The 25,927-nt window shown below is 43.2% G+C and overlaps 1 protein-coding gene across 3 annotated transcripts in view; it reads left to right on the top strand.

Annotated features, from left to right (window-relative positions):
- Positions 1-25,085, top strand: part of AREL1 (apoptosis resistant E3 ubiquitin protein ligase 1) — a 43,389-nt gene extending 18,304 nt beyond the window's left edge. For 2 of the 3 annotated variants that reach the window (XM_029951593.1, XM_029951594.1), the window contains exons 3-20: positions 4,379-4,439; positions 5,298-5,524; positions 6,449-6,686; positions 10,542-10,711; positions 10,950-11,130; positions 11,336-11,583; positions 13,045-13,122; positions 13,964-14,105; positions 14,237-14,358; positions 15,297-15,372; positions 16,213-16,322; positions 17,202-17,381; positions 17,554-17,679; positions 18,997-19,126; positions 19,214-19,272; positions 21,723-21,812; positions 22,215-22,390; positions 22,488-25,085. In XM_029951593.1, the coding sequence (XP_029807453.1) occupies positions 4,424-4,439; positions 5,298-5,524; positions 6,449-6,686; positions 10,542-10,711; positions 10,950-11,130; positions 11,336-11,583; positions 13,045-13,122; positions 13,964-14,105; positions 14,237-14,358; positions 15,297-15,372; positions 16,213-16,322; positions 17,202-17,381; positions 17,554-17,679; positions 18,997-19,126; positions 19,214-19,272; positions 21,723-21,812; positions 22,215-22,390; positions 22,488-22,590 (2,472 nt within the window). In that variant the 5' untranslated portion in view covers positions 4,379-4,423 and the 3' untranslated portion in view covers positions 22,591-25,085. The remainder of the gene's footprint in view (positions 1-4,378; positions 4,440-5,297; positions 5,525-6,448; positions 6,687-10,541; positions 10,712-10,949; positions 11,131-11,335; positions 11,584-13,044; positions 13,123-13,963; positions 14,106-14,236; positions 14,359-15,296; positions 15,373-16,212; positions 16,323-17,201; positions 17,382-17,553; positions 17,680-18,996; positions 19,127-19,213; positions 19,273-21,722; positions 21,813-22,214; positions 22,391-22,487) is intronic. The other variant, XM_029951595.1, reaches the window with a different exon arrangement.
- The last annotated feature ends 842 nt before the right edge of the window (positions 25,086-25,927 follow it).

Genomic DNA, 25,927 nt, shown 5'->3' on the forward strand with positions numbered 1-25,927 from the left:
CTAATTTTAACCTGGTGGTGGGATTCCTTACAGGAAGATTAAGTCATGTTTTTCATTCTGTCTTTTACCTTTTTTCTTTAATCTTCCCTCTTCCCGAATGCCTCACTGTCCCCATGACTCCTTTCTTTTTCATGATTTAGTGCTGTATGAGGTTTAGAACACTGTGTTTCAGAGTTAGGCCTGGGCTTGAGTCTCAGCTCTGTCACTTAACCAGCTGGGAGATATTCAGCAGGTCCCTTCCAAGCCCAGCTTTTTTGTTGTCTTTTTTTTTTTTAATCTGTAAAATGAGAATAATAGTGTTTATTTTACCAGGCTGTGTTAGGCTAGCTCACAGAAGCACTTAGTGCAGTTTTTTTGCCCTATTGTAAGGGGCTCAATAAGGGTAGGGGGTATTATCTTACTGCTCCTACTCTTATTCTTCTAGTTAGAGTGTCCCCCTCTGCTGAATTGTATAAGAGCAAGAACACTAAAGAAATGAGCTTGAAAAAAATACTCGTGCAGCCAAATTGCATGAATTAGTATGGCAGAGGCTTAATACACTGCTTCTTTGTGCTTGAATTAGACTCAGGAAGAGTTTCAGAATAGTTTTATGAAGAAGTATAAGCAGCAGGAAGTGGAGGGTACTCTAGAAACTGTTACAGAAAAGTTAAAGCTCAAGATAAAGAAGACGGAACCATAGAACCAGGTACCAGGCCATGCATGAGAACTTCCGACTCTAGTTGTGGGTATTTGGTATATACATGTAGAACCGAAGTAAACTGGTAACTTGTGGTCTGAAGAATTTATAATCCCTGGCTCAAGTGAATTTACTGCCAGTTCGAGAAGTCTTTAAAAACTGTGTCTAAATGGACATTCCATCTAGAAAATTCCTGATCCCTAGGCATTCCGGACAAAGGAAAGAGCAGACATTTGATCATATCTGTTCAGATACTTTATATTTACTGCAATTACTATATGCCATTATATTAGATGCTGTGGAGAATTCTGAGGACTAGTCTTTACCTCATGTTATTTACCATCCTGAAATGGAAAATAAGACAAACACAGGACTAAAATGAATGAGAATGTAAGTGCCAAAAGATAAATAATAAAGTAGTGTGGGAATTCAGAGGAGGAAGGGAATTTCTAAATTGAGGCTCAGGGAAGATTTCAGGGAGGGAAGACAGCTTTCCCCAGACTTTAAGTTTAGGAGATTTCCCGTGGATGGAGACATGAGAGGAGAGTGGTTAGTTTAGGCAGAGGAAGTGACTTTTGCAAAGCATGGAGATGTGAAATTTCAGAGCATAAATGTAAAGGTGGAAAGGACTCGAGTCAGGTAGATCACAGGATAAAATAAGGTTTTGTGGAGACGAGGCCAAGGGAGTACTGTGGGTGGGGATAGGAGCAGAGACAGAGCAGGAGAGCCTTGCCGGAGTCAGGAAGAGGACAGAAAGTGCTTACAGAATGGATGTGAAATCTGGAATAAAAATGATTTGCATGATAAAGACAGGAAGGCTTTGTGAGAGCATTCAAGAGGAATAAGACAGGAGGAAAATGTAAAAAGAAGGCAACTTCAAAATGTGACAGCTGAGAGATGGGTAGATATTTATTGTTGGGGGATTTCTTGAGAGCCGTGGTAGAGAAGTGGGGGGTTTTCTAAAGGTCAGATCATAGGGCAGTGACCCGACAGAGCTAATTCCCTGGCCATCAGGAGGTGTCCAGGAGAAGAGAAGAGAGTGGTTGGAAAAAAATAGTAATAGGTATCTGGGCTTAAAATAATAAGGGGAATTGGAGTATAAATGTGGAATTGACTTCTTGGAAAAGGTCTAGATGTTCTGGATCAGTGGTGACGGTTTGGTTGAAAAGTAAGTGAAAGGGGAAAAATGGACAAGGACTCAACAAGACCCAGCGCAGTACTGCCAGCTTCATGAGGCCTGAGACGGGCTGTCCCACACTGTTCCTGCAGCACCTGGCACATTAAGTAGGTACCCAGTATTTGTTGGGTGAATTATTTTAGGATGGATTTGAATTCTTCATTATAAACATTTTCAGACATAAAATTAGAATAGTATGAAGAACTCCCAAGTAGGCAGAGATTTGAAGCACCGTATAAGAGAAGCCAGAATTATCTGCCTTTTGGTACCTTTTGATGCATTTCCTGTTGAAGAAACTGGGGGCCAGTAGAGAGGTTCCCGGAGTTTTCTACTGGCTCTGACGCAAAGGGATAGTGATGGCACTGCCACTGTCAGTAATAATTTTAATAATAATAGAAACTGACAACTCACCGTGTGCCAGGCACTCTTCTAGGCTGTTTATGTGTGTTAACTCATTTAATCCTACAGCACCACTGTGAGGTACACATAGATATACCCTATTTGAAGATAAGGAAACTGGCTCTCCACAGAGAGATGAAAAAACTTGTCCATGGTCACACTGTGAGTGACAGAGTGGGTATGAACCCAGGTAGGCCAGCTCTGGAGTCCAATGCTTCATCCTTTGTCTTGTCCTCTTTGTGCTACTGTTTGATTTTAGAATTCTGATGGCTGTGGGGAGTTCTGTTGAAGTCCCACCACACTAAAGGGGATGGTGCCACAGAAATCCCCAAATCTCAACTCTTTTTACAGAAGTGAGGTTTCTGAAGCCTGGACAGGTCACCCAGCGGCAGCCTTGGAACTGGTCCGCAGGCCTCTGACTTCCTGCTTGTCCACTGCTTCTCACAGTCAAGGTTGTCGTATTGTCAGAGATAGTACATAGGAATTTCCCAGCCCTCCTGCAATGCACTGTAAATTTGGCCTTACTCTTGTTCCTCTAAGGAGTAGAGACTTGAGGTCACAAGTCCTATAACATTAGCCACATAACACTTTATTTTCTGCTGACTGCTACAACTTTGCTAAGCTCCAGATTTTCATATTCAGAATCAGATTGGATGACATCCAACTGAGGGAGTAATTCAGACAGTTAAACTGCCAGTGTGGGTTCTACAAAGTCATCTAGCACGTCCTGTAAGCTGCAGACAGATGCTTTTTGAGAGATGAAAGCAGCGTTCAGCATCTCAGGAGATGAGATACCTGTTTGGGCAGGAGGCTCAGTAGTTGTGATCCCAAATTTTGGGTCTATATATTGTCTCTTTATAATAGACCTTTGGGAAGCAACCTAATCCATGTAAGTTGACTGTGCTAATGTTCCCTGTGTGGATTTCTTTTCTGGTGGATTTTTAGACACGAGTCTAAATAGGGATTTCTATGAAACTTGACATGGTCATTCCTCAAATTACCTACTCTCTGTGGATTCCATTGGATATATTGTTGCTATCAGAGGAACGAATGACCATTTTCTGTTTCTCTCTTAAATTTTTCCAGTACGGTTAGATAAAAACGCATACCCTATTTATAAACAACAACAACAAAAACAAAACTTGTTTTGGTCCCTCCCAAATCTGAGCCTAGAAATTTTCAGCTGTATTGTCTCTAAGTAATATTCTAGTGCAGATAAAAGGCGCTGAGTTGAGATAACATTGATAACCTTATATACATTGACTTGAAAAGAATGAATTCACTGCATTTTTGATAGAATGGGGAGCTTTTACAGGCTATACTAAGGTCAAAACTCACTGGCAGGTACCAATGTCAGTGTACATTGCATTTTTTCTTAACACTACCTTGGGCGGTTCAAATGAGTAATGAAGATTGAAGACTTATTCTGAAGACAAGTTTAATAACAGTGAAACTTTCCCCTTGAACTCTGGCCCTGTTTGAATTGTTTGACCTTGACAGGCATCACTTAGGGTAAATACAATCTCCTCCTTTTGTTCCTGTCCTTGGCCTTTCTGCTGAGCTCATCTTCCACGGGACCTATCTGATTGGTAACAGCAAAAGCAATTTCTCTTACATGCCCACTGCTTATTATTGGGATGACCTGTGGTTCACTTTAATTATATTATGCCAACATGGTGATAATAATACTTGCTTTTAAAAATCCACATTTGATATAACTATCTCTACTTAGATGAATTACTTCCAGAAGGCAAATAGAAGGGGAAAGTGACTCCATTATCCTCTTTGCTTGTATTAATTAGCACTGCTTTGCATGGGGGAGGGAAACTGTCTTGGGGCCCTGGGTCTAAGAAGATGAAAGCTATGTTATTGCATTTTGTAATTAGCAATAAAGCAAGTGGCTGTTTGTGGTATTCTAGGGTGGTCGTAGATTGGAAGTTTTTAGGAGGAGGAGTGATGTATCACCGTTTCGCTGAAACTTGTCACAGGGCACCTGTCAAACTAGAGAGAAAGGACAAGGATAGGAAGGCCGGAGGCAGTTGACTCAAGCCCTGTGTTCTTTGTCTCTCTCTGAGCTGGCTGTAAGGAAGAATCGGAGAAAACGCTAAATGAGTTTTCTTTTGCAGCTGCAGCTGTGATCCTCGGCTGTCTGTCGGCACTGAAGGGACCTGATGTTTTACGTTATTGGTATGTTGTGGAAAGAGCTCTTTATTATTTTTGTTACGGCTGCTTACATCGTTTTGGCCTCCCTGCCTACCCCTTTTCAAACCCTTGAAAATAGACTTATAAATATTTCTGTTCACGCCAGAATGTACCTTCTCAGAGTTGGCAGTGGAATTCATTCATTTGGGAAATATTTATTGAGTAATTTCTGGTCTGTGCCACATACTGTTTCCGGCCGAGTCAAGTTCAGATAAGGCAAAAATTGCCTTCGAGAAGTTCATAACATGAAGGGGAAGATGGTCAAAGAGAGAAAAGCTATAATAGGTGAATATGCAGGAGTTTGAGGGGGCTCAAAAGAGGGAACCCTTAACTGAGATGAGGACTGGGGAGGGCTTTTGCTAAGTGGACAAAAGAGGAGGGAATAGAATTCATTCATTTTACTGCTTCTGTGAGGCCTGGCACAGGCAGGAACAGAGGGGGTGGGCATTTTAGGTTGCCCATGGTATAGAACAGGGTTGGCACTTCTTCTATAAAGTGCCAAAGAATAAATATTTCAGCTTCCCAGGTCATCCAGGCTCTGTACCACTACTGAATTCTGCCGGGCAAGAACAGCCCTAGGCAATATTTAAGTGAGTAGGTGGCGCTGTGTTGTTATAGAACTTTATTTACCAAAACAAGCAGTGGATGGGCTTTGGCCTGTAATTTCTGACCCCTGTGTAGAAGTTCCTCTCTTCACCCACAGAGGTAGTGACCCAGTCCAGTGTTTCTTTGGAAGTCTTGTATCTCATCCTGACTTGTTTCACTTTTGGAAAGATAGCTGACCTTTTTTACAATGCGAAGCTGTAACCGGCAGGTGGTGTGTGTGTTCTCTCTTTTGCATAGGTGGAATCACAGTGTCTGTGGTTGCGTTCTTCTTCACAATTAAGTTCCTCTTTGAGCTTGCCGCACGTGTAGTCAGCTTCCTCCAGAATGAGGACCGTGAGCGCAGAGGGGACCGGACTATTTATGACTACGTGCGGGGAAATTACCTGGATCCCCGGTCTTGCAAAGTCTCCTGGGATTGGAAGGACCCCTATGAGGTGGGCCACAGCATGGCCTTCCGAGTGCATGTAAGGGAATGTTTCTGTCTCCATACCCGTTGGGTTTTCTGAATCACTTGCTTTCCAGAGCTGAGTTCAGTCTGTTGGTGGTACTGGCCTGGGATGTTAACATTTTTTCCTTGTTTTTCAGCTCCTCTCAGGGACTCGAGAATTGTTAATATCTGAAGGGTCATAGATTTCTCTATCATTTGGTTTTGTAGGTGTTTAGCTTTGAAGATATATAAAACTTAATGTTCCTTTTTCAAAATAAGCAAAATACTACCGAAGGAATAAGTGTTCTAGATTGGGGGTTGGCAAACTATGGCCTGAGGGCCAAATCAGGCCTACCGCCTGTGTCTGTAAATGCAGTTTTATTAGAACACAGCCGCACCTATCCATCTTCCTGTATTGCGTGCGGCTGCTTTTACACTTGAGTAGTTAACCACAGTTGAGTTGAGTAGCTGTGTATGACCCACAAAGCCAAAATATTTACTGTCTGGCCTTCACAGAAAAGTTTGCCGCCCTCTGTGATGACTTCTTCACCGCAGCCCTCTGCTTGGCTCGCTAGCCTGCACCCTCCCAGCCCTGCCTGGTGCTTCAGTGCACTCAGTGCCAGTGGTGTCCGCTGACTTACCTTTACATTCGGTTTGGCACTGACAATATAACAAAAAGGGCTGCTTATACTGAGGAGGCAGCATTTGTGGTTCAGAAATGTACAGTTGAATGAAATGTATTATTTTATCCCTGCCTTCTGAACAAGTTAAGAGTTTGTTCCTGGCTTAATGGTTTTCTTTGAGGTGTGGTGCTTCTCTCTGCGTCTGTGAGCAGGACAGTGGCAATGAGTGGGTGCTGGGATTTGCCAGCTACCTCCTCCCGGGCTCCCGCCTTGAGTCAGGTGGGAAACAGTGCCCTCTTCCTGGTCACTGATGAGTGACCTTTCTGTCCCCACTGCAGTTATTCTACAAGAACGGGCAGCCTTTCCCCGCACACCGGCCTGTGGGACTGAGGGTTCACATATCTCACGTTGAGCTGGCAGTGGAGATCCCAGTGACCCAGGAAGTGCTCCAGGAACCCAGTTCCAACGTGGTCAAGGTGGCCTTTACTGTGCGCAGGGCTGGGCGTTACGAAATCTCCGTAAAGCTCGGTGGACTAAACGTGGCCTACAGTCCCTACTACAAGATTTTTCAGCCTGGTATGTTCTTTATTTTCTTTTTTGCCCTTTCTTTCTCCATCCCTTCCTTTGATTTTCTTTCTGCTTTCTGTCTTTCTCAAAAAAACACTTTTCTATCCACATGGATTATGCCACATAATCCATCCAGTTAAAATATACAGCTAAATGGTTTTAACAATTTGGAATTGCATAACCATCATTGCATGCAGTGTTAGAGCATTTTTATCACCCAAAAAAGAAATCCTGTACCTGTTAACGGTCACTCCCCATTTCCCCCAACCCCCCATCCCTAAGTAACCATTTATTTATTCTGTAGATTCGCCTACTCCAGACATTTTATACAAGTGTAATCATAAAATATGTGGCCGTTTGTGACTGTCTCTCTCTTGGCATGTTTTTAAGGTTTATCCATGCTATAGCATGAATCAGTACTTTATTTCTTCTTGTTGCTAAATGACGCTCTATTGTATAGATGCACTACATTTTCTGTATACTTCACCAGCTGATGGACATATGGGTTGTTTTCACTTTTGGCAGTTGTGTATAATTCTGTGAACCTTTATGTACCAGTTTTTGTGTGGACGTATGGTTTTATTTCTCTAAGAGTACAATTGCTGGGTCATCAGCCTAGTAAGTTGTTAAGAGGTAAGGGTGCCAGAATAGACAAAAGGTAAATTCTTCTGATTTTTGAAATCTTTTCAAGTGAAAGCACCTCAACCTAATTCCACCCTTGCTACCAGTATGTGTTTTAGTTCTCATGGCAAAGTGTCTGCCCGAGCTGCTGGTATCTTAAGAATCGAGACCTCTGTCTCTACTTTTTCCCCACCCATATCCTTTATGCCAATAATAGATGCTCACCAACTTTGAAGCCTGAAGGTGTAATCTCTGAGTTCTGAATCTGCAACAAATGTGTTTAGTGTGTTACGATCCTGTCTGCTCTTTGTGCCCTGCCTTGGCTTCCTTTTGAGGGTATCATTAAGTACTGGCCAAGGTGGTATCCACAGAAATAAGAGGACTTTGGGAACCTTTTGGAGTCAAACTATAACAAGTGGGGCCTTAAGATTTGCGTATTTTTGCTTGACTGGTCCTCAGTTTTCTTTCTCTTGTAAAGGAGGAAGGCTGTGGACAAGGTGGCCCCCAAGCCATCTTCCTCCCTGTATATTTCCCCCTTTACTTCAGTGACTCACAGACTCCTTTCCACGTGCATTATCATCACCCCATCCCCTTGCCACCAGTGAACAGTTCAAATCCTTACACTATGTATCAGTCCCTTTATTTTTTAAATTAAAATGAAACTCTGTTTTGAGATAATTGTAGATTCTCCTGCAGTTGTAAGAAATAATACCGAGGGATCTGGTGTATCTTTGACCCATGTTCCCCAAGTGGTAGTAGCATCTTACAAAACTAAAGTACAATATCACAGCCAAGTTACTGATACTGATACAGTCAAGATACAGAACATTTCCATTACCTCAAGGATCCTTCATGTTGCCTCCTTAGCGGGACACCTGTTGTTCTAGCTCTGTGAAGAATGCTGGTGCTATTTTGATGGGGATTGTGTTGAATGTGTAGATTGCTTTGGTAGTATCAACCTTTTAACAATATTTGTTCTTCCAACCCATGAGTGTGGGATGTTTTTCTATTTCTTTGTGTCATCTTTAGTTTATCTCATAACCTTTCTATAGTTTTCAGTGTACACATTTTTTTACCTCTTTGGTTAGGTTTATTCTTAAGTGTTTTATGATTCTTGGTGCAATTGCAAATGAGATTGATTCCTTAATTGTTCTTCTTGTTGTTCCATTATTGGTATATAGAAATGCAACTGATTTCTGTACATTGTTTTTATATCCTGAGACTTTGTGAATTCATGTATCAGTTCTAGCAGGTTTTTTGTGAAGTCTTTCAGGTTTTTCATGTCATCTGCAAAAAGTGAAAGCTTGACTTCTTTGCCAGTTTGGATGCCTTTTATTTTGTTTTGTTGTCTGGTTACTGAGACTAGGACTTCCAACACTGTTAAACAACAGTGGACTGTGGGCCTTTCATATATGGCTTTTATGATGTTAAGGTTTGTTCCTTGTATCCTGACTTTCTGGAGAGTTTTTATTAAGAAGGATGCTATATTTTGTCAAATGTTTTTTCTGCATCTCCTGACAGGACCATATGGTTCTTATCCTTTCTTCTATTAATGTGATGTATCACGATGACTGATTGCGAATATTGAGCCAGCCCAGCAGCCCAAGAATGAATCCCACTTGATCATGGCAAATAATCCTTTTAATATACTGTTGAATTCGATTTGCTAGTATCTTGTTGACAATTTCTGCATCCATTGTCATCAGAGCTTTGGCCTGTAATTTTCCTTTTTATTGGGGTCTTGTCTGGTTTGGGAATCAAGGTAATGGCTTCCTAGAAAGAGTCTGGAAGCTTTCCTTCCATTTCTGCATTTTGGAACAGCTTGAGAACAATAGGTATTATCTCTGCTTTCAGTGTTTGGTAGAACTGCACTGGGAAGCCATCTGGTCCAGGACTCATATGTTGGGAGATTTTTGATAATTGATTCCATTTCTTTGGTGGCTATGGATCTGTTCAAATTTTCTGTTTCTTTTCTTTTGAGTTTTGGTAGTATGTGGATGTCTAGGAATTTGTCCATTTCTTCCAGATTGTCTAGTTTGTTGGCATATACTTTTTCATAGTATTCTCTAATAATTGTTTGAATTTTTGTGGTGTTGGTTGTGATCTCTCCTCTTTCATTTGTGATTTTATCAATTTGGGTCCTCTCTCTTTTTGACAAGTCTGGCTACAGATTTATCAATTTTGTTTATTCTTTCAAGTAACCAGCTCTTAGATTCATTGATCTATTCTATTGGTTTTTTTGGATTCTGTATTGTTTATGTCAGCTCTAATCTTTATTATTTCTCTTCTTGTGCTGGCTTTGGGCTTTCTTTGCTGCTGCCTTTCTGGTTCCTTTAGGTGTGAGGTTAGGTTATATATTGAGATCATTCTTGCTTCTTGAGATAGGCCTGGATTGCAGTGTATTTTCCTCTTTTTTGTTTTTTTTTTCAAGACCAGCTCTTGGTCTTATGACTGTTATTCTAAATTCTTGTTCAGATTTATAGTTTATATCTATTTTGAGCAATTCTCTGGCTTGTCATTTCTTCTTGGAATTCCTTTTGTGGAGAATTCTTCTGTTTCATCATTTTGGCCAGGTTTCTGTCTCGTACGTGTTTCATTTATTTATTTATTTAATTTTTATGTGTTTGCTTTTACTTTTGAGAGAGAGAGAGAAAGTACATGCACGTGCATGAGTGGGGGAGGGGCAGAGAGATGGAGACAGAATCTGAAGCAGGCTCCTCCAGGCTCTCAGCGGTCAGCACAGAGCCCGATGCAGGGCTTGAACCTATGAACCATGAGATCCTGACCTAAGCTAAAGTCGGACACTTAACCTACTGAGCCACCTAGGCGCCCCTCAACATACAAGTCTTATACATGTGTTCCTAAATTTCCACCTAAGTATTTCTGAGTTTTTTATTTCTTTGTTTTGCGGTTATTTAGCACTAGTTTCTGAGGCCTGCCTCACTTGTAGGTTCTCAGTGAGACTGTAGGCACTATGTGACTTTCAGTTCTCTTTCCTATGAGTCCTTTTCTCATTTTGTTTAGTGCAACAGTGGTCAGAGGCTTGTGAAAATGAGTCACCCAGTTCATTTGAATTACTCTTTTTCTTTCTTTTTCTCATCCTCTTCATGGTGGTTTATTCTTAAGAATGGTTTTATCCCTAAAAATTGGGCAAGACCCAGCTCTCTGGGACTTACTGATTGAAGAGATCTTTGTGCTCTGAAAAGCTGCCCTCTAAGGATTAGAGTCCATTGTCTGTTTCAGGAATGGTGGTTCCTTCCAAGACCAAAATAGTGTGCCATTTTTCTACTCTTGTATTGACCTGTGGACAGCCACACACCCTTCAGATTGTGCCCCGAGATGAGTATGACAACCCTACCAACAATTCTGCTTCCTTGAGAGATGAGCACAATTACAGTTTGTCCATTCATGAGGTAAGCGCTTCCCTTCTCTGTGACTCCTATTCTGTCATTCTCACCCTTTCTGATTCACTTCCTCTCGTCTCCAACCTGACTTCTGTGCTGTCCTTCCTTCATCTGATAATGCCCTGTCCCATGAGTAATTGTGACACTTAGATTCGCTCGTGGATAGGTAAGTTCTTTGTAGAGAATAAACTGCCATGCAGCAGGGCGAATTTTCCGTGTTCGCTGATGCTCTGCTCTCCTCCTGTAGCTTGGGCCTCAAGAGGAGGAGAGCTCTGGTGTCTCATTTGAGAAGTCCGTGACATCCAACAGACAGACCTGCCAGGTGTTCTTGCGACTCACCCTGCATTCCCGGGGCTGCTTCCACGCCTGCATTTCCTACCAAAATCAGCCAATCAATAATGGTGAATTTGACATCATTGTCCTCAGTGGTGAGTTGAAAGAAAAGCTCTGATTTAGTCGTGTTCCCAGGCCACTTGCTCTTTGTGTGTCTGAGTTCTTCTGACCAATCTCCCAAATATTTGCCATCTGAGCCAAACGTGGCTTAGAGTCCTCTGGACTAGAGGTCTAGCAATAGGTCTTTCCTTTTCCCTCCTGTCTCCTACTCTAAAACGTTGTTCATTGTTAATGCTTCAGAGAATGAGAAGAATATTGTCGAACGCAACGTGTCCACCTCAGGAGTGAGCATTTACTTTGAGGCTTATCTTTATAATGCCACCAACTGTACCAGCACACCCTGGCACCTCCCCCCCATGCACACGAGCTCCTCCCAGCGCCGGCCTTCCACAGCTGTGGAGGAGGAAGATGAAGACTCACCTTCTGAGTGCCAGACCCCTGAGAAGGTGAAGAAACCAAAGAAGGTGTACTGCTATGTGTCACCAAAGGTTGGACCTCACTCTTGTCTCAAAATCCCCTGCCTAACCCTGCATATATCTGGCAATAAGTAATAAAACCACAAAGCATTAGTGTGAGAATCAGGGCAGGGTCTTTGACTTGGAGGTTTCCTGGGATACCAAGAGAAGCTACTTAAGCTTGAGCAGAAGATTGTGCCCCTCATTTTGTTGCACATGTTTGGACTGGACTGGAGTATAAGACTCTTGTCTGTAGAGTCTGTGTACCTTGGTGCTTTAGAGCGCCTGAGGCGTTCTGCCCTTTGATTGCTTCTGGGAAGGTATTTCAAGGAATGGCTGTCAGAGTTTTAAAGAAAGCTACTTTTGACCATTAAAAATTTTTTGCTAGTATAAAAATTACTGTTGGCCCCTTCTCCTGTTCCAAAACAATTTGATCTTTCATTCTTGGATTCATGAAACCACAATAAATGCCTGTCACTCTCAGGCTACAGAATTGGAACAGAGAAATTTTGGCAGAGGCAAGAGGTGAACTTCCCAAGGCCCCTGAGCTAAGAGGCACTTTGTGTTAGGAATTTTCTTTTTAGTATTTGTATTTTGCTTATTCATTCAGACCTCAGAAACATCAGCTCTTGAAACATTATAATCCTTTAATCTCATAACCAAAACTGAGTTCCAGTTCTGTTCTACTTCAGACCTTGCTTAGTATCATTAAAAGCTAGCCCTACTTGGAACTAGGGGAGTGGGAATGAGGGCCAGGGCGAGGTACAGATGAGGCAAGGTTGACCATGAGGTGGTAATTGTTAAAGCTGATGATGGGTTCATCATACTATTTCCTCTTTTTTAGCATGTGTTTGAAATTCTTAATGAAGAGTTTTTTAAAAATCAAAGCGCCAGATCTATTACACATTTAGATAACAGTTTTTTTAGACTAAAAGTGATTGGCTTTGTCTTTTTCTTTTTTATAATGGTATAAAGAGAGCCTTCTTTATTCTCACCTATTTTGATGAACTTTTTTGTTTGCAATCACGCAGCCACCTTCACCCTCCCGTCCCCGACCTGGCCTCCCATGGCAAATCCTTGGTCCCATTCTAATAGAGACAAAGCAGTGGGTAGGGGCCACAGGTGTCCCCTGTCCATCGAGGAAATTCAGCACCCAGCTGAGCAGGAGATTTTGATTGTATCTAGTAAAATGTTTACTCACAAAGTGAAAACCTGATCTCAGTCATTTAGAACTGGTAGAAAGACTTGAATCATAATATTACAAAATGTCTCTCTGTGAAATTGCACTGTCAGAGTCATATTTTTAATTTGCCTATTTAAAAATAGAATGGGTATTATTTATTTGATTTTAGTACTGAAAAAATATCCTCTTTGTCCCTAAAGGGACAGGGTTATGAGGAATGGAGGAAGAGACTCTGATTTTTTAAATTACAATACCCAATTAGACCCTTTTAATTTACCACTCACTTCCTTTTCTGTATGTTGGTGCTTCAGCAATTCTCAGTGAAGGAGTTCTACCTGAAAATCATTCCCTGGCGCCTTTACACCTTCCGAGTATGTCCAGGAACAAAAGTAAGTTGAAACTTACATCTGGTTCATGTTGAGTAGGCTTCAGTTCTGGAATGTTTCAGCCTTTTCTTTACTCCTAGAAGGGCTTCTGGTATTTCTCAAAGTTCTTACTGTGCACACAGAATTCATTGCCAAATAAAGGGTCGTTTTATTGTCACAACATGGCATGAAGAATTTGGAAGTTCTAGAAAGACACGTGCCTACAGAAACAAGAAATAGTAGCAATTCAGTTCTTCCAACAGTTATCTTTTGCACCAAGACTAAGTTAATGGAGAAGGTGTTGGCAGTTCCCAACATGCTGAAGTGAACTCTTTTAGAATCAGCATTCTCGTATATTAAAAATATTTGTTTTAACTTTTCTGAGCTTTTGGAATCTAAAGCTCAATTTGCTTTCCTCCAGCCAGTTTGCCCAACCTCATCGGGTAGTCATTTGTATCTGTATATCCTTACTGCCTTCAACGTTCACATGTATACACATACACACACACATATTTATTTATAATAATCTTGGTAGTTGTTTTTATTTATTTAAATTCTAGTTAACATACAGTGTGATACTGGTTTCAAGAGTACACTCTTCTTATATTTTATGTTAAGAGATCTGTAGCGTTACCTGTGATCCTCACTAAAGGGAAGTCTCTCTGACTCTAATAACTTACAATACAATTGGATTGTAGAACACTGAGATGAAAAAATGGTGCTACACTCCTGGTAGGTACTCGTGTAGAGAAAACAAGCTTCACTTGTTGGTTGGTTGGTACCAAAGGTTAGGGATGTGGAAAGTTTTTGCTGGATTTGAATGTTTTAAAGATTAACACCTGGTTTGTTTTGTTTCCTTTGTTAGTTTTCATACCTGGGCCCTGACCCTGTTCACAAGCTCCTCACGCTGGTGGTAGATGATGGCATTCAGCCGCCTGTGGAGCTCAGCTGTAAGGAGAGGAACATTCTGGCAGCCACTTTCATCCGCTCTCTCCATAAGAATATAGGTAAGATTGGACAGGGATTCTGACGGGGAAGGCCGCGACAGCAGCCACCCTGGGCACCTGAAGGTGTGACATGGCCTGCACAGGTATCTTGAAATGAGGCCGTAATCAGGATGGATCTTCTTGCTCCTCAGGAGGCTCTGAGACCTTTCAGGACAAGGTGAACTTTTTCCAGCGAGAACTTCGGCAGGTACATATGAAAAGACCGCATTCCAAAGTCACCCTGAAGGTCAGCAGACACACGTTGTTGGAATCGGTGCGTAAAGTTTCATTTCCATCGTCAGGTGTCAGGGTTTTGCAACTAGAAACCTCTTTGGTGTTTGGTTATATTCTGCAGGTTGAAACCCCAATCTCTCTTCTCTTTGAACGTATCTGTTAAAGATTGCTCTTCTCTATGTTTGGTTATAGAAAGTTTGGGGTAGATTTGTTCTACACGGGTTATTCAGGGGAGAGACTCATTGACACATTGGCTTTATAATCTGTTCGGAACTCGTTCCTGAACCATCTCCTGGAACTTCCATGTGGGGAAAGTAGAAGTAGTTGTTAACAGAAGAAGGTTCTTATTCTTGAATCCCTGGAATAGGAGAGCTCTTGTTGAATTAAAAGGAAATGATTTTTGTTGTCACTCTGGTCTGATGGGAAGGGAACACCTGATGTGTGTCTGTCTCCATTGCACAGACACTGGCATAATTCTTGCATTCCTCAAGAATGAGAGGGCTTGGTCCCTGTCCAGAAAGTGTTTGTGATGTTTGGCTCTGGTCGGTGTGACTGGAAACCCCTTTTGTCAGCCACATTCTCTGTGTGGCATGGCTCCCTGTCTGGACATAGCCTTGTGGATAGAGATTTCTAGTGGACTCCTTAGTTCTCTTGCTGACAGCTTACTAATTTGAGTCCTTTTTATTTCTTTATGTAAAGAACTTTCTCATTAATAAAGTGAGCATTTAAAAAAAAGCTTCAACTTCCCAACAAAGCAGTGGTGTAAAGATGAAGTAGATTGTTTTTTAAAATCTGAAGTCTTCTGGAAATCTTTGCATTTTAAACAGTCGGACGGTATGATTAAAGCTTATATACGAGTACTGCATCTTCCAGTTCTCATGGTTAAGGCGACAGTGGCAGTGTTCTTGTGTTTTTGTCTTTAACACCAAGAGATGCCAGCCATCTTCTGACAGTTTCCTTCCCTTCCCTGCTTTTCAGTCTCTGAAAGCCACTCGGAATTTCTCCATCTCAGATTGGAGCAAGAACTTTGAAGTGGTTTTCCAAGATGAAGAAGGTCAGTTTTAAAATTTCATATTCATTTTCTTTTTTTTTAAGTTTATTTATTTTGAAAGAGAGAGAGAGGGAGAGAGAGATGAGAGGGTGGCAGAGAGAAGGGAGTAGAAAGAGAATCCCGAGAGAGAGAGAGAGAGAGAGAGAGAGAGAGAGAGAGAGATGAGGGTGGCAGAGAGAAGGGAGTAGAAAGAGAATCCCAAGCAGGCCGTACACTGTCAGCACACAGCCCCATGCAGGACTCCATCCTACAAGCCATGAGATCATGACCTGAGCCGAAATCAAGACTCGGATGCTTAATTGACCGAGCCACCCAGGTGCCCCTTGTATTCACTTTCTTTTACTCTTCCCCGCTCCTCCTCTCCTCCATACCTGCTTTCCACCAATAACAAAAGTATCCCCCCTCCCAGCCCTTGCCACCACCAAAGCTTATTTTCCTAAAGGAAAAAGAAACCATGAGTTGGAACAGAAAAGGTGGTGTTGACTGGCCAGGCGGCTTGGTGGAGCTTGTGGAGCCCAGACACAGGGCCTGGGAGGAAACACTCTTAAGAGTTTGGACCAGAAGGGAAGGTAACCTTTGTAGAACAAGAGAACTGTCCATTTCCTGGGATCTCTGATCTCCTGTGTTTCTATACTAGGGGGCATTAGCTTAGTGAGTAAAATATCTTGAATCCTTTAATCCTACAGAAAGTAGGAAAAAAAAGCCCACAGTTGAGGTGGGTTGGAATGGGGAAACACTAGTGGAATGGAAGGAAGGTAGAGAGTGCTGAATGATGAATAAAGGAACACAAGCAGTAAGAGGTGGTAGGCCAGAGTCACTTTTTACTTTTATTATACTTTTCAGCTCTGGACTGGGGAGGGCCTCGCCGGGAATGGTTTGAGCTAATCTGCAAAGCACTATTTGATACCACCAATCAACTCTTCACCCGATTCAGTGACAACAACCAAGCATTAGTGAGTTTGTGACCTCCCTGTGGGTGGGTGGGAAATGTCAGTTGTATTATAATAGAGAACTCTAACAAAGGTTTGAGATTATGAAACTGTCCTGGAAATCTGACAACCTGTGTCTTGTTCTTAATTTTGATACTTACAATAGAAACCAATTAGATTGCCTCCCTCCTCTTTGCCTTTATTATTTCAGGTGTAAAATAAGAGAAAATGCAGACGATGAGTATATGACAAAAAAGTACTTTTAGTGCAGTGGCATTATGTAATGATTAAGCCACTTTCTCAAAATGTACCTAAAGCCATTGAATTTTGTATTAGACCTTTGACTAGGCAGAGGTATAGAGAGTAGAGAAGTAGACTTTGTTTGCACGAATTTCTGGTTTAGGGAAAAGGCATCATATCATCCACTTGGTTAACTTCCGTACTCATCCAGGAACCACAGACTTAATGTAAGAGACTTCTGTTTGCTTTAAGTTCATCCTTGCCCTCTGTCTTCCGGTCACTCTAACTTAATGCATGGCAGCTACCAGACAACTAATGCCTTTTAGACGACTCTCTGATTCTAACACTGAAATTCTTGCTTCCTTGGGATGGAGTTGTTGGGGAGGGTCTTTCTAGAATTAGGCTTGAAGAAAAATGGCCCAGAGCCTTAAAAAAAAATTTTTTTTTTATTTTTGAGAGGGAGAGAGAGAAAGAGAGCGTGCACAAGTGCATGAACTTGGGTGGGGGGGGCAGAGGATCTGAAGCAGTTCTGTGCTGACAGCAGGGAGCCTGATGAGGGGCCCGAACTCACGAACTGTGAGATCATGACTTGAGCCAAGGTCAGACGCTTAACCAACTGAGCCACTCAGGTGCCCCCAGAGCTTTTTAATCTCTCTTTCACAGGTGCATCCCAATCCTGATCGCCCTGCTCATCTACGCTTGAAGATGTATGAGTTTGCAGGGCGGTTGGTGGGCAAGTGTCTCTATGAGTCCTCTCTAGGAGGAACCTACAAGCAATTGGTCCGAGCTCGATTCACCCGCTCTTTTTTGGCTCAAATCATAGGACTACGTATGCATTACAAGGTAATATCTTAGGTATATGTTTTTTACCATGGCTCCTGGCCATTAATTCTGGAATCCTTCCACTCTGAGCTCATTATTCTTAAAGTGGAAGGGGTAAGTGGTTCCAAGCAGTTACAAATTGCCTTTCTGGGTCTGAGTAGTCATGTTCTGTTCTGTCTTTCTGTCTTCTCAGTACTTTGAAACAGATGACCCAGAATTCTACAAATCTAAAGTTTGCTTCATCCTCAACAATGACATGAGTGAGATGGAGCTGGTCTTTGCAGAAGAGAAATATAATAAATCAGGTCAATTGGATAAGGTGAGAAAGAGAACCAAAGCCTATGGGTCCCCTGGTTCCCAGCCTGCTCTAGAGCAGGGCTGTCAAATGGAGCATTCCACAATGATGGAAATATTCTTTATCTGTGCTGTGTTTTGGACACCCAGTATGTGGCTTGTTATTCACCAAATAACTGAACTTTTCACTTTATTTTATTCTCATTAATGTGAGCATGTGAGGCTAGTGGCAACCATATCAGGACATTGCATCCCACGATTGATGATCTTGGCCCATTTGATGGAGCAAAAGACACGTGTACTCATATATCCTACCCATTCCTACTTTCCAGTAGAAAAAGAACTTAGTGATAATGAAGTGTCACTACAAAAGTAGCTTTGGGGGGATGGCAGTGTCTTTCTCGACGTTAATGGTAGTGCAGTAGGGGACTCCTATGTTAGCGCTGTGCCTGTATATTTAAAAAAAATTTTTTTTTGATGTTTATTTACTTTTGAGGGAGAAACAGAATGAGAGCAAGGAGGGAGCAGAGAGAGAGGGAGACACAGAATCTGAAGCAGGCTCCAGGCTCTGAGCTGTCAGCACAGAGCCCTACTCAGGGCTCAAACCCACAAACTGCAAGATCATGACCTGAGTCAAAGTCAGATGCTTAACCACTTGAGCCACCCAGGCGCCCCTGTGCCTATATATTTTTAAGCTTTTTTTATTAGAAAATTATAGGCCAAAGTAGTTTCTGATGCAGTTTTGGTTCTGTTTATGTTGTGGGGTTAAATACATCAGATGATATTTACAACATTAATGCAGTAATATACAATTGAAAGCAAAATAACAGCTGAAAAATTGTGACTGCTGATACTGTTGTACTGATAATCACATAGCCTCTGTGAACACATTGGAAAGGAAAAGGACCAGTTGTTCCCATCTTAGAATTTTGAGATCTAAAAAGACTTCTTTACTATTGCTCTGGTTTTATTTATTCTCAGATAAGTAGGCTTAGCGGTTTAAGAGAAAAGGTCAGTAGCAGCTTAATTTTGGATCATAGAGACATGAGGATATTATTGCTAACAAGGAACCATAGTATCTTCCTGTTCCATCCCTGCTATTTGACCAGGTCAGAGAAGACTCACTCTGATACCCTGGTAGCCAGTAGAATGTGCCACGGTAGGACCGCTGAAGCTTAGTGACTATATGAGACCGGGTGTGTTGAGAGGGTGAAGGCACAGCAGACACTCACTGCTGTGGCGGAGTTCAACAGTGCTGTGTTTGTGGGATGTCCTGGGCAGGTGCCATCATGTCAGCTCCTGTCCACAGCCTCCCTTCTCTGTCTTTTGCCTCTTCTTTCAGGTGGTAGAGCTCATGACAGGTGGAGCTCAAACCCCAGTGACTAATGCGAATAAAATCTTCTATTTAAATCTATTGGCCCAATATCGACTGGCCAGTCAAGTGAAAGAGGAGGTGGAACACTTCTTAAAAGGTGAGAGGCTTTCTGTTCTTGGTCTTGAGTTAAAAATCCCTGCATCCACGACATGGGTCTGGCTTTAACTCGGCTGCTTTGTTTCAGGTCTGAATGAGTTGGTCCCTGAGAACCTTTTGGCGATTTTTGATGAAAACGAGCTTGAAGTAAGTGCTTGCGATCGCAGACCTCCGTTCCTGACTGGGTGTTTGAGTGCCCAGGAACGAGCTTGTTACGTCTTCTCTTACGAGATGAGCTGGGAAGTCCTTCATTCCAGAGTTGGTTTCACTTTTGTGACCCTTCCATGCATTTACCCTTTGTCCAGCTTTCAAAACATCAGAATGTGAAAATTAGAAACCAAATAGCTAATTATCTTTGAAGAGTAATAATTAATAGTCATTTACTTTTCAAATATTATTGTTACTGGTTGAATAGTCAAGAATGTTGGTATTGTGTGCAGTCCTTGTAAATCCTGTAACATTTAGACAGGTGGTGGTGATGGTGGAGGGCACTTGAGGGGAAGAGCACTGGGTGTTGTATGGAAAACAATTTGACAATAAAATATTATGGAAAAAAAAATAAAGTTGATTTAAGGGCATAATAGAATTTATTTGTTCAGAGACTGTTTATTGTTTCCTATATGAGACACATAGGTGACCTCTGGACATTTGAAGCATGAGAGAGCTAGCAATAAATAGGACAAAGTCCCTGCTGTCATAGAGCTACGTCCCAGGGAAGGAGACAAACCAAAAGATGTGACATATTTCAAAGCTTGGGGTCACAACGCTATATAGTTAATATATTCTTATTTCAGATCCTGTAACAACCGAAAAAAATGCTATAAGATGGTGAATACCATTCTGTAATTATCCAAATAGAACTTGTGGGCAAAAAATAAAATCAGTTGGTTATTTATCTGCTGCTTACAGATGATACATACAAGGCAAGTTACCGGTTCCCACTTCACACAGCCTTTATGAGAGTGTTTTTTGCACACTCTTGCCTGTAGGGAGGAAATCCTTCAAAAATGAGAAAACAGAAGCATCGTGTCAGGTGGTCTTGTACAGTGTTTATTCTTACTAACTGAATTGGCTTCAGGAGCAAGAACTAAAGCCAGGTGCAATTTTCATCATATTTGTACCTCAATACATGAAATTCAAACAAAATGAACACTCTATCTCTCAGTCTAAAGTTTCCCATAAACTTATTACTTAGTGCTGTTTATTTTTGGGGCTGAGGAATAGCTAGCTTTTTGTATATTATGTTTTACCATGAAGCAAACATGGCATTTGTAACAATGTGTAAAAGTGAGTAGGAAGGAAGGATAATTGCTCGCCCTGTTCTCACTCGTTAGCTTAACAGGTTCTTTTTTGAAGGTGCCAAGGCTCCTCAGGTTTAATTTGGGCTTTTCTTGTCTCTTGATTAGTATGTATCATTCTTTTTTTTTTAATGTTTAGTGATTTTTGAGAGAGAGGGAGAGAGTGAGAGAGAGTGCATGCGTAAACTGGGGAGGGCAGAGAGAGGGGGAGATACAGAATCTGAAGCAGGCTCCAGGCTCCACACAGGGCTCAAATTCATGAACTGCGACATCATGACCTGAGCCAAAGTCAGATACTTAACCGACTGAGCTACCCAGGCCCCCCAGGATGTGTCACTCTTTATAGCTGTTGAATGTGTACTCACAGTCTACTAAGTCATATCTGGAGCCTGAACCAAATTAGGACATCAACCAGATGTTTAGGCCTCTGATGTCATTAATGTTCTCATTTTTTGGTCTACTTTTTAATTTATCTGATCAAATAGAGTCAAGGCTAGCGGAAAGGTAGTAAAAGTTCAATCCATAAAAGAAGGATGCATACTGGGAAACAGGAAAGGCCATCTGAAATATTCATAGGAGATGGGACTTTTCATCGGAGGAAAAGGGTCTGCCTTTTCTTTCTGGTGTTCTCAGGCTCCGTCTAGAGCAGACTCAGTAAATAACTTGGTTCTTTTTTTGTCTTTTGTTTCAATTCAAAATAATCTACAGCAGTAGTTTTTTTGTTTGTTTGGTTTTTTTTAAACAAGAAAGCAGTTCTTATTCTGTATGCCTTTTTATTATTTTTTTTTTTAGAGAGAGAGAACTTGTGCGTGGGGCAGAGGGAGAGAGAGCATCTTAGGCAGGCTCTGTACCCAGTGCTGAGCCTCACATGGGGCTCAAACCCACGACCCTGGGATCATGACCTGAGCCAAAATCAAGAGTGAGATGCTCAACCGAGTGAGCCACCCAGGCACCCCATTAGTTCTCAATTAGGGGTGCACATCAGTAACAGGAAACTTTCAAAATACACAAGTTCCTAACCTATTCCTGGAGATTTTGATCCAATAGGTCTGGGGTAAGGCTTTGGGCATCTACATATCTTTTAAAGAGCTGTGTGATTTTTACCACACTGGTGAGGAGCCATTGGCCTGTTATAATTGATTTTCCTAAAGCAGAATTCTGGCATTATGCTCTTACCTTATGGCCTTTTCCTTGGTGTTTTCTTTATTCCATATGTTGCATGTTAACATAGACAGTTTTGACCTTTTGTTGGGTCTTTGCCCTCTGACTGCCCTAGTGACACTTAACTGTCTTCTCCAGCTGCTGATGTGTGGGACTGGGGACATCAGTGTGTCTGACTTCAAAGCCCATGCAGTTGTTGTTGGTGGTTCATGGCATTTCAGAGAAAAGGTAAGTGGGCCAAGCATCCTTTCATTGGATTTGTGTTATGTTACAAGAAGAACTTTCAGAAGAGAAATGTCAAAGAGTCAGAGAGGCAGACATATCATGACTGAGGGAAAAATGACACATGAGGGAGAGACAGGTGGTTGTCCAGGCAGAGGAGAGCCCTGGTCCCTCAGGGCTGTTGTGCTGCCCACCACAGGAGTCATACATGAGAAGTGGAGAGGAACAGAACCAGGCAATCAGAGATCAACCTACTGACCGTATGACAACATAAATTCCTAAAGAGGTTGTCAACTCTAACCATTGCTACCCATGTCCCCCACTCCAAGGAATCCTGTTCTCTCCCCAGGCGTCAAATCCTAGGCTGCATGCTGAGTGGGACCCCACCTTGTGCTCTCTCTCTGGCAGGTCATGAGGTGGTTCTGGACTGTGGTTTCCAGTCTGACCCAGGAGGAGTTGGCTCGGCTGCTACAGTTCACAACAGGCTCCTCTCAGCTGCCACCCGGAGGTTTTGCCGCCCTCTGTCCCTCATTCCAGATTATTGCTGCTCCGACCCACAGCACGCTCCCAACTGCACACACATGGTAGGTTCCAGAGTGCACGCACATTGGGGAGGGTCATCCCAGCCCTTGCCGGTGCTTCTGGCAGCGGGAGTTAACACTTCTCCCCTTGCCCTTCCAGTTTTAACCAGCTGTGCCTCCCCACGTATGACTCGTACGAAGAGGTGCACAGGATGCTGCAGCTGGCCATCAGTGAGGGCTGCGAGGGCTTTGGCATGCTCTGACTGCCCGCCCGCCGGCCACCTGGCCCTGTGCTTTCCAGAGGCCCTGGGTGCATGCAGCAGCGTGATAACACTGACCCTGACAGACACGGAACGTACACGGAACCATCAGCCCGAAGCTGCTGCATGCTCCCCAGTGGCTGGAGAATAGGGTCACCTGTGAGCTGGATCCTTGCCTCGCTGCTCCCTAGACTTCTCCCCCACAGGCCACTTGGGCATGGTATGTAATGGGAGCTGTTCGGTCAGTCACCAGGGGAGGACTGCGCTGCTGTAACGTCACTTGGCTCTTAGGAGATCTCAGTTGCGGGAGCTGCTTCGGTAGCTGAGGGAGATCACACAGAGGGCTCAGCTTTCTTAGGAAGCTGGTGTCTGCCTTGCTCGGCCTCCTCTGCTGATGTCCTGAGAGGCCCCCTCTGCAGCCCTCACTACTTGACCGAAGGTGATGCAAGTCCCTCTTGTGGGCAAGGTAGTGCCTCTTCTCACCAGGAGCCGGGAGAAGCACACAGGAGGTGGCCCACGTGAGCAGTCTTCCTTTGTGTCCCTCTGCACAATGGCAGGCTCAGGCTGTGGCACTGGACTACCTCTAATGGGGACTGATGGCACAAAAGGATCTTTTTTTTGGTGTCAGAACTGGAAAAGGAGTTTTTTCCCTGAAGGCATTTCTGGAAACGATCATTAATCCATAAAGAACTCTCAAAACTTTTTTTTTTTTTTTTTTGAGTTTGAGCCAGTGAGAAAAACAGACCCAAGAATGTGAAGATAGCTGGGCTGTAGCTTCCAGTGCTGAGACGGTTTTCCCTTTGGGCCTGGGGCGCGTGCCCGCACAGGGCTGGCTTGGAGACTACTGATGTCTGTCCCTGAGTTTGTTCTTTACACTGAGGTGTGGCTGGGTCTGGCCACTTACCTCCAACTTACTCAGTCTGTTAAAAGCTAGGGATTCTGTAGCTTTCTATGGAAGGAAATTTTGTGGCGAGGGATTGAGGCAGTGAGAGTAGGATGCTAAGGATCCCTGATTCTCTCTTTGCTTGGTTTTCTCTGGCAGCACTGAGGCAAGGGAAAAGGGACCTGTGGTTGAGCACTTCAACCACAGGTCCTTGGGTCAGGGCACTGGGAACATAACACAGAGGAGCTGTGTCACACCACAGACACCCAGCTGCTCAGTGACTTCACTCCGTAAGTTGCCAGCAGGAGCCCCAGTGGAGGGAGGACGATCCAGTAGGTTCGGTTATGTGATGACTGAAGAGAACCTGCAGCTGTCTCTTAGAAGATCACACCACCATTTTTCATTAGTTTGAATGCAAACATCGTCAAGACTCAATATCTCACCAACTTTCCTAATTTCTGTGTTAAAGAAGGCTTTGCTGCAAGCTACCCTTCTCAATGGGGCATTCAACTCTGAGAAATTACAAGCCATCTTTACTGCCAAAACCAGCAAGTACAGAGTCCAGAGATGAGGCAGGACCTAACGGCAACGCCCTGGCCTCCCGGAAGCGTGTCTGAGCCCTCCCGTTCCAGGGATCACAAGGAGCAAGCCCTCCTGAGCTGCTACAGTTGCTGCCTGACCTCACTCCTTTGCAGTCGTCATTTGTCCTTGTTGGCATGGGTGCCGACCTCACTCATTCTTGGCGTCCGGGATCCAGCATCAGGGCCTCGACACCCACAGGGTCCTCCATGCCACACGGTCACTGCTCTCCTCAGGGACCAGGACAAGGTGCTGCTGCTTGCCCCAGTGTTTTCCCATGGGACTCATCCAGGCAAGTTTCGTCACCCACCTGGATGTGCGATGCTGCCCCTCAGGCCTGGAGAGGGACTTCCAGCTGGGAGCACGTGGGCTGGTTCTGCTGTCTTTGGCAGTTGATCCTTTTCTGGACTCTGCATTCTCCCCTCCAGTGGCCCTCCAGAGACTGCTGCTGGAGCTCGGTTTGATTTTCTTGGCTGGATCTCTCGTTTTAAGCTCCAGTCATAGCACTTTTCAGAGCATCCTGGGTGCCACCAAGCTGACTGCGGCCGCTTACGTGCCTGTGGTGGGCCTTGGCCCCAGGGTCTTTGTTTAACAAAACCCTTTGATACTGTTGTGGTTTTCTGCTCTTCCAGTGTACTCTGTCTCTCTCTCTCCTAGGTCTGTCCAGAAGCATCTTCGCTCTGTTTGGCCTTTTTCTCTTTTTTTTTCTAATCCTGCTCTGGTACTAGTCAGTATGGGAGAAAAAGGTACATGTCAGAGAGAAGGAGGAATATGTGCTATTTCTTGGGCAATTTTTAATTTCATGTTTCGTCTATTTATGCCCTTGTGGCCTGGGTACTTGGGGGAGCCAGCTGAACGACTGGCCTTTAGTGTCTTTGAAGGAAACAAGCAGCAAGTGAACACCAAGGAGAGCATCAGCTTGTTTTCTAGAGACCAAACCCTGCTGCAGGCCCATCGGGCCAGGCGAAGGGGCCAGACAGTTACAGTGAGACTGTAAATATTTTGTACAGTAAATAAATAACTGAAAAGGGTTACAGAGCGAGTGACTCTTCTTTAAGTGGCGACTCGGCTCCAACTGGAAGTGGGGAAGGAAAAGAAAGATTTAGAAATATTTTTGCATTTTCCCAATAAGTCCTTCAGAAGCTGTCAGCTCCAGGTAGAACGCACGCACAGAGCCCTGGCCTGTCCCAGGGCTTTTCCTGCCTCCGTCCATCCTTGACTGCTGGGCTGTCCCTGATGCCAGGCAGGGCCATGGTGCCGGACAGGTGTTTGGCCTTGTTGGGGAAGGTTCCCAACTGGGAAAATTGGAAAATCACAAAAATATCCTTTGGAATTGTTTTTAAAATACTGATTTTTTGCCCCATCTCCCAGACCTAGTGAATTGGAATCTTAGTTTGAACGCCACCCTTAGATGCATTCCGTCTACTCCCACATCCTTAAGCTTCTGAGTGATCTGAAATGCCCTTAAAGAAACACAGTTCCGGCCCTCTAACTTCATGTTTTTAGATCTCTAGTCTTTGTGTCTTTTATACTTGCTGCTCTTATAGCTTTGAGTGGGTCCCTGGGAATGGTCATCATTGATTAGTTTTAGCCTATCATGAAGTTATTCTTAAGACTCAAGAGGGTGGTCGGATTGTTCTTCAATGAACACAGTAAGTACTAACCTCACCTTGTTAGTGAGCCCTCAGACCTCTGCCCAACCACACTTCTGGAAGGACCACAGAGACTTTCTGGCAGGCGGTTTGAACTGGAGGTTCCTTGCCTCTACTTGTGCTTGACTCAGACCCTCAAGCATAATAGAACAACTCCAGGTATTCTATGTAGTTTTATTTAAAAATGAATTTCCTTTTTTCTTTTGAAATGTAATATATACCAAAA

The sequence above is a fragment of the Suricata suricatta genome, chromosome 9 (assembly GCF_006229205.1).
Source record: "Suricata suricatta isolate VVHF042 chromosome 9, meerkat_22Aug2017_6uvM2_HiC, whole genome shotgun sequence".
In the NCBI taxonomy this organism is placed as follows: domain Eukaryota; kingdom Metazoa; phylum Chordata; class Mammalia; order Carnivora; family Herpestidae; genus Suricata; species Suricata suricatta.